The sequence below is a fragment of the Etheostoma spectabile genome, chromosome 18, assembly GCF_008692095.1.
Source record: "Etheostoma spectabile isolate EspeVRDwgs_2016 chromosome 18, UIUC_Espe_1.0, whole genome shotgun sequence".
Classification (NCBI taxonomy): domain Eukaryota; kingdom Metazoa; phylum Chordata; class Actinopteri; order Perciformes; family Percidae; genus Etheostoma; species Etheostoma spectabile.
In genome coordinates this window covers 1,296,475-1,304,701 of record NC_045750.1, presented here as the reverse complement: position 1 = coordinate 1,304,701, position 8,227 = coordinate 1,296,475, and the positions used below count along the sequence as shown (strand labels likewise).

At 44.0% G+C, this 8,227-nt stretch overlaps 1 protein-coding gene across 1 annotated transcript in view; it reads right to left on the bottom strand.

Annotated features, from left to right (window-relative positions):
• man1a1 (mannosidase, alpha, class 1A, member 1) overlaps positions 1-8,227 on the bottom strand; it is a 190,749-nt gene that overhangs the window by 42,330 nt on the left and 140,192 nt on the right. Inside the window, exon 5 of the mRNA XM_032543047.1 lies at positions 4-96. Within this exon, the coding sequence (XP_032398938.1) occupies positions 4-96 (93 nt within the window). The remainder of the gene's footprint in view (positions 1-3; positions 97-8,227) is intronic.

The following is an 8,227-nucleotide window of genomic DNA, read 5'->3' as shown; positions in this document are numbered from 1 at the left end:
CCTCTTGAGGTTAAGCAGAGCCCAGGGAATGCCGGTGGGCGTTTTGAAGGCTGGCAGCAGCTTTTCACCCAGCTCCACCGCCTTTCTACGATACACCTGAGTAAGAAAGAAAGAAAGAATCTCATTACAATTTTCTTGACCAACACACTGAAAAGATACGGATTTAGAAACTCACTAACTACAGTATTTTTATTTTTCCACAGCAACAACATTCAGTATCAGACCCATTAGTTAAGAATAGTTTGGTTGTTATTCCACCATCTAGGATTACTGAGGGAAGCCATGGGATTGTACAGAGATTGATTATCTGCTTTATGGATTAATCTGCCGATTATTTTCTCCTCGCTTGTTAAATTTCCCACAGCCCCAGGTGCAAGATGGCTTGTTTTATTCAACCAAGAGTCAAAAATCCCAATGTCCCCCCCAAGTTCAGTTGACTGTCATAAAAGGACAAAGAAAAGCATCAAATCTTCACATCTAAGAAGCTGGAACCAACAAACATTTGGCAAGTCTAATGGAAAATAAAAAAAATCTAAATAATGCAGATTTTTTTTTAACTAAACGCTTTAGGCCTACTACTGATAGCCTAGAGATTAAGGGGGGGCACCAAGCGTGCATTTGAAAACTCACTGCACTCAATTGGATAACACTACGACCAATCAGAGCAACCCACTGGGTGATGTATCCAGAGCCCCGTACGCTTAGCTACCAGCAAAGCTAACTGGTAGATTAGACTGTCATCTGTTCAGCTCCCTCTGGCCCCGCCTACATCAGATACACCGATGTGATTGGTGCAGTTGGCCTCTGGCCCCGCCTACTCAGTTACACACACCGTGTGATTGTGCAGTCGCCTCTGTCCGCCTACACAGTACACCGATGTGATTGGTGCAGTTGGCCTCTGGCCCCGCCTACATCAGTTACGCCGATGTGATTGGTGCATTGCCTCTGGCCCCCCTACATCAGATACACCGATTGTATGGTGCAGCTCTCCTCTGGCCCCGCCTACATCAGTTACACGATGTGATTGGTGCAGCTGGGGCCTCGTGGCCCCCGCCTACATCGTACAACCGATGTGATTGGTGCAGTTGGCCTCTGGCCCCGCCTACTCTGTTCATTACGCCGATGTGATTGGTGCAGTTGCCTCTGGCCCCCGCCACATCAGATACACCGATGGATTGGTGCAGCTCTCCTCTGGCCCCGCCTACATCAGATCAACCGAATGTGATTGGTGGGCAGCTGGCCTCTGGCCCCGCCTACATCGTTCACAACCGTGATTGGTTCAGCTTCCTCGGCCCCTCCTAATCGTATACACCGATGTTGATTGGTGCAGCTGGCCTCTGTCCCCGCTACATCAGTTCCCGTGTGATTGGTGCAGCTGGCTCTGGCCCCCCTATCATACACCGATGGATTGGTGCAGCTCTCCTCTGGCCCCGCCTACATCAGTTACACAATGTATGGTGCAGTTGGCCCCTGGCCCCGCCTACATCAGATACACCGTGTGATTTGTGCGTTGCCTCTGTCCCCGCCTACATCAGTTCACCGATGTGTTGGTGTCAGCGGGGCTCTGGCCCCGCCTACATCAGATACACCGATGTGATTGGTGCAGCTCTCCTCTGGCCCCGCCTACATCAGTTACACCGATGTGATTGGTGCAGCTCTCCTCTGGCCCCGCCTACATCAGATAAACCGATGTGATTGGTGTAGCTCTCCTCTGGCCCCGCCTACATCAGATACACCGATGTGATTGGTGCAGCTCGGCTACCAGGGCATAGTTAATGAGCTGAACTCTGGATCCCCAGGGTAATCAACTGCTGCTATAACTATAATCCTGAATGCATTTTCCATGTCTGTTGTTTTGGATTCATCTCAAAAGTGAAACTTTTTGATAAAATTATGAATTTTGCAGTTATGTACACAGTGCAAGAAAACAGGAAATGTGAGCATTTTCTTTCAGACGTATACACATTTATTTCCCTCGAATAACTATCAGCTGCTGAATATGATTTCCTGGTCCAAGCTTTTGTGTGACCGGGCAGCTTTGTATCGGTTTTAGCGGATCCAGCTACAGTTTTAGTGGGGTTATGGTGTCTCTTAGGGGTCCGATTGGGTTGGCTGTGACGATGAAGTGCTTCCATATTTGGCTCATGGCGTTGGGATATTATGGGATTTGGCCCAAGGCGTGGTGAACAGTTCGACGCCGTTGCCGAGGCGTCAGCGCCGCTGCTGCTGTCCACTGACGACAGCGAGCATGGCGTTATGCCTGTTTTAGTTTGTCTGTTTACTACTGCAATCCACATGTGTGCATGGCATTTAAAAAAAAAAAATCCCTGACCCTTGATGTAGAGCAGGAGTGTCCCCTGGCACAGATTTATCAAAAACACCGTAAACCTGCAAGGTTTGAATTAGGAATAAAAATGGTCAAAGCTGCAATCACACAGAAACATATATAAGATGAAAGCTAAGTACAAACACTAAGTATTTGGGATAAGTGCTATGATATCTAGCTTTTTTAATTAAGAAACAAGTTCCCTTGTTAAAGGCAGGACGTTATCTGGATCCAGTGAGAGCCTGTGAGGAGGCATAGAGCGATGCAACATGCACACCAGCACACAACTTCTGAATTATGGATATAAAAGCAGGAAACTGTCTCCTACATTATATTTAAAAAAAAACCACTTTTCAGCCTTTCTTGATTTGCTGCATTTGCAAATCAAACGGATCAAGCTTTGAATCAGCAGCCACTATCTAAATGCCTGTTTAAAGTACTGTGCTTTAGCTGATAAAAGCTGGTCCATTTATGTGGTTTCAGGCCTCATACCCAATTCTAACAATGTGAGTGTTATTAATATAGTTTTCCATTCAAAGTCAAAGCAATGTGTCAATTCACCAAATTACTGTAGCTTTTAAAATCAGGTCAACAACACTAATATCCTCTTTACCTTATTTCTCATGAGTACAACCATAGACTGTAAATAGATAGATAGATAGATAGATAGATAGATAGTTAGTTAAGCTAGGATCGAGTTGCCGATGGATAGATGTTAGATAGATGAGAGATAGATAGATGATAGATGAGTTAGATGGATAGATAGAGGAGTAGATGGTTAGATAGATGGTAGATAGTAGGTTAGATGGATAGGAATAGAGAGTAGATAGATAGATGGATAGATGGATAGAGATGATAGATAGATAGTTAGATGGATAGATAGATGGATAGATGATAGATAGATAGATAGATAGATAGATAGATAGATGATAGATAGATGATGATAGTAGATAGTTAGTGGATGATAGATGGATAGATGGTTAGATAGATGATAGATATAGATAGATGATTAGATAGTAAGTTAGATGATAGATGGATAGATAATACGATGGATAGATAGTTAGGAGAGATGATGATAGATAATAGATGATAGATAGATAGATATAGATAGTTAGATAGAGTTAGTAGATATGGATAATGCTTAGTAGTAAGTTAGATGATAGATGATAGATAGATAGATAGATAGTAGATAGATAGATAGATAGATAGATAGATAGATAGACAGACAGATAGCCTTTTTGGTAAGATCCTAGAAAAACTGCCCATTTTGTTCTCAAAAACCCAAAATTTTTTGCAACTTCCTCTGTCTCCTGCAACTTTTATCGCAATTTTTTGTTTGACATATAACCTGTATTGTGCAATTCCTTCAATAAAAAAAAAAAAAAAAACTTTTATCGCAATTTTTTTTAAACTCCGTCATGGACCGAAAGAACGAGATCCAGGGTACAAGCGGCCGAAATGGGTTTCCTCAGAGGGGTGGGTCTCCCTTAGAGATAGGGTGAGAAGCTCAGTCATCCGAGAGGAGCTCGGAGTAGAGCCGCTGCTCCTTCGCGTCGAAGGAGCCAGTGAGGGGGTTGGGCATCTGGTAAGGATGCCTCCTGGGCGCCTCCCTAGGGAGGTGTTCGCAGCCGTCCAGCTGGGAGGGGCCTCGGGGAAGACCAGGACTAGGTGGAGAGATTATATCTCCAACCTGGCCTGGGAACGCCTGGATCCCCCAGTCGAGCGGGTTGATGTGGCTCGGGAAAGGGAAGTTTGGGGTCCCTACTGGAGTGCTGCCCCGCGACCCGATACCGGATAAGCGGATGAAGATGGAGATGGATGGAACATCGGGCATTTGGGCCGCACACATCTCAAAAAAAAAGTCTGAGTAATACCTCTCATACACAGACGGGGGGAGAGGGGGGGGGGGGGCAGTAACACACACTATATCAGAGAAGCTGGCAGGTCTGTTCCCTGAGGATGCAGCACTCACGGGGTGTGAGAGACGGGGGCCAGGGGGAGGAAAGGTTTGTGAGGAGGAAAAGCTCAGAGGATACCTGTCAAAACAATATGGTAATGCAGCAGCTTCTCCTTCAAAAGTCAGAGGCAGGAAAAGCTTGGTGTGAGACGGACGAGGAGCAGCGGGAACGGGGGATTCATGTGATGTGGGATCAGGATACGTGCTGGAAGGACAGTCTGGGATCAAACATCACATCATGTTGGGGGGAGAACAAGCAAGTTTAACATGTCTCTCACACACACACACCACACCACACACACACACACACACACACACACACACACACACACACACACACACCACCACACACACACACACAACACAAACGCATGCACACACACACCCAGGCACACACAACACACACCCCGCACACAAAGGCACAAACACAAGCACGCACGCACACGCCCCGCACGCACGAACACAAGCAACATCACACACACACACAACACACACAAACACCACCACATATACACACACACACACACACACACACACCAACACACACACACAGGCCAAACACGCACGCACACACATTTCTTATCGTCATTTCAAAACGTATGTATTTCGCATATATTTCTTATTTGTATTACTTTTTGTTGACGCCAAATTACCCCAGTCTCTCTGTGTCTGTGTGTCTGTGTGTGTGTGTGTGTGTGTGTGTGTCGGGCGGCCGTATGGGGGCAGGACTGTGTCGTAACAAGGCATCAGATCCAGGTGATGAATGCCTTTAATAATGGCAGGAACACACTAAGGGGAATAACAACAACAACACTCCCAGGGACGCACAGGAGAAGAAATTCAACACACCTCGTGTCCAAGGCCAAGCAGTCGGCCAACAAGCGTTATTTAATAAGCAGCTGAATCACACACACACACACACACACACAAAGCTTGTGGCAAAAGGCATTAGTAAAAACTGATGTTAATCATCACATTCATCCATCAGGAGAATGGACTACCTGTGTGTTGTGTTTTTATTTCTAGGTAAGCTGATAAATCATTATTATTATTATTAATATATATTATTTTGATCCCTTCTTTGGACCGGCTGACTGCCAAAATGTTCACAGACTAATAAAGTCTGCATGATTATTATTTTAATAAGGAATGTACCTGTCATGTTGTGATCAGGAGAGGAAGAAGATTCATAATATGTGTACTGATAAAGAGCAGTCTACCTCTTATAACTCATAACTTATTCCCTGTTACATAATGTTCTTATTCAGTCGGTCAACTTATAGGTCATTATGTTTAGATTTTATAATCATAGTCAATATTTTATCATGATCTAATGCACTGTTCACTTGTTCACTTTTCATTACACACAGTCTAACATAGTATCTCACCTTACAATGGTCATTGCGTTTCTGTGAGTGATTTTTAATTTGTAATTTCATTTTATTCTTAGGTATGTGTGATATATGTGTGTCTATGTGTTTGTTGTGTTCTGACTGTCTTGCTACTGGATGCCTACAATTTCCTTTGGGATGAATAAAGCATCTATCTATCTATCTCTCTATTATTGGCCAAATCTATTAAAAACACATCACTGTTCGAGGATCATTGGCGAGATAAAGAGAGACACAACAGGACGAGTTAAAGCCCCTGAGAGGAGTAATGAAAAGAGAAAAAAAAGGGAGAACGAGTAAGAGAGAGAGAGAGGGAGAAAGAGAAAAACCTGCTCTACTTTCCCTGTCGCTGGAAGTTATGGTTCATTATGTTCGCCCTCCACAAAGTCTCTTAATCCAGAGAATGAGAATGAAGTGTGTTTTAGAGAGATAGAGAAAGAATGAGAATGAAGTGTGTTTTAGAGCGATAGAGAAAGAATGAGAATGAAGTGTGTTTTAGAGCGATAGAGAACGAATGAGAAACAGAGAAGGGGAAAAAGACAAAGAAAACCAAAAGGGCGAGTCGACCACCAGGGAGTTTGCCTGCTAAACCCTTGTTTTCTTGTGTGTGTGATTTGTGTGTTTGTATAACGACATTTCGACCTCTTTGTGTGGTATTTCAAGGCTACTATTTTTGTTTATGGTTAACTCTAAACGCAGGATTAAAAGGTTGGGAATCAAGATATATATATTCCAGGTTTCAAGATGTCGCCACAACAAAGAAAAGTGAGAGCGAGCAGGAACTATTTGAACCACTCCACACATTCAGTATAATTGGAAACATCAGATTTCAGAGGCTCGGGGTCAGACATCTGAGTCTAGACGTCCCACTTGTGTAGACAGTTGAACACCAGCAGCCCCAATGTAACCAGAGATGTCCCGATACCGATACTGATACCGATACCAGGATCGGTGTCGCCTCCGATACCGCCTAAAACGCTGGTATCGGTATCGGGAAGTACTGGAGTTTATACACTGATCCAATACCACGTAAAAAAATAATCTACATTAAAGTAATTTATTTATGTTCTTTTTCCGTTATAACTGACTGATAAAGGATATTTAAGGCCAATACCGATACAGTATTTGATTAATTAAAAGTCCGCTATGTCAATATGTCGGCCGATATAAAGTATATTTAAAAGAAAAATCCAGAAACGCGTTACAAAACCTAAACATTTCCGTAACATTAGTTATTTGAGTTCTCACTAAAATAATATGATAATAATTTGTTTTTAATTGTCACCCGAACACAAAATATATTAGGTTCGATAATAAATGTATAACAACAGGGACGTGTAGAGCGTCCTCTGGTGGACAGACTATGCAACGCCATCACTAACAGGAGCGTTGTAGAGCGTCCTCTGGTGGACAGACTAAGCAACGCCACACTACAGGGACGTTGTAGAGCGTCCTCTGGGGACAGACTATGCAACGCCATCACTAACAGGGACGTTGTAGAGCGTCCTCTGGTGGACAAGACTATGCAACGTCATCACTAACGGGACCTTGTGAGCGTCCTCTGTGGACAGACTATGCAACACCATCACTAACAGGGATGTTGTAGAGCGTCCTCTGGTGGACAGACTATTGCAACACCATCACTAAAGGGACGTTGTAGAGCGTCCTCTGGTGGACAGACTATGCACACCATCACTAACAGGGACTTTGTAGAGCGTCCTCTGGTGACAGACTATGCAACGCCATCACTAACAGGACGTTGTAGAGCGTCCTCTGGTGGACAGACTATGCAACGCCACCACTACAGGGACGTTGTAGAGGGTCCCTCTGGTGGACAGATAGCAACGCCACCACTAACAGCGTTGTAGAGCGCCTCTGGTGACAGACTATGCAACGCCATCACTAACAGACGTTGTAGAAGGTCCTCTGGTGGACAGACCTATGCAACACCATCACTAACAGGGACGTTGTAGAGCGCCTCTGGTGGACAGACTATAAACCCACCACTAACAGGGCGTTGTAGAGCGTCCTCTGGTGACAGACTATGCAACGCCATCACTACAGGACGTTTAGAGCGTCCTCTGTGGACAGACTATGCAACACCATCACAACAGGACTTGTAGAGCGTCCTCTGGTGGACAGACTATGCAACGCCACCACTAACGGGGCGTGACGTTGTAGAGCGTCCTCTGGTGGACAGACTATGCAACACCATCACTAACAGGGACGTTGTAGAGCGTCCTCTGGTGGACAGACTATGCAACGCCATCGCTCATAACATGGTTGACAGTCCATTTTTATTTTTTTTATTTTCATTTATCAGAATCATTTATTTGTCATTATAAAGGATTTTGATGAATGAATATTTAGAAAAAAAAATCAGCCATTATAAATACCAATATATCGGGAAATGCCTAATATTGACCAATAATATCGGCCTGCCATATCACCACAAGACTTATTATTTTAAAAAATATTGCAATATTCTGCGATATATTGCAATTTATTACCTTTTTTCCAGCTTCAAATTTTTCCCAATTTCAAATGACGTCC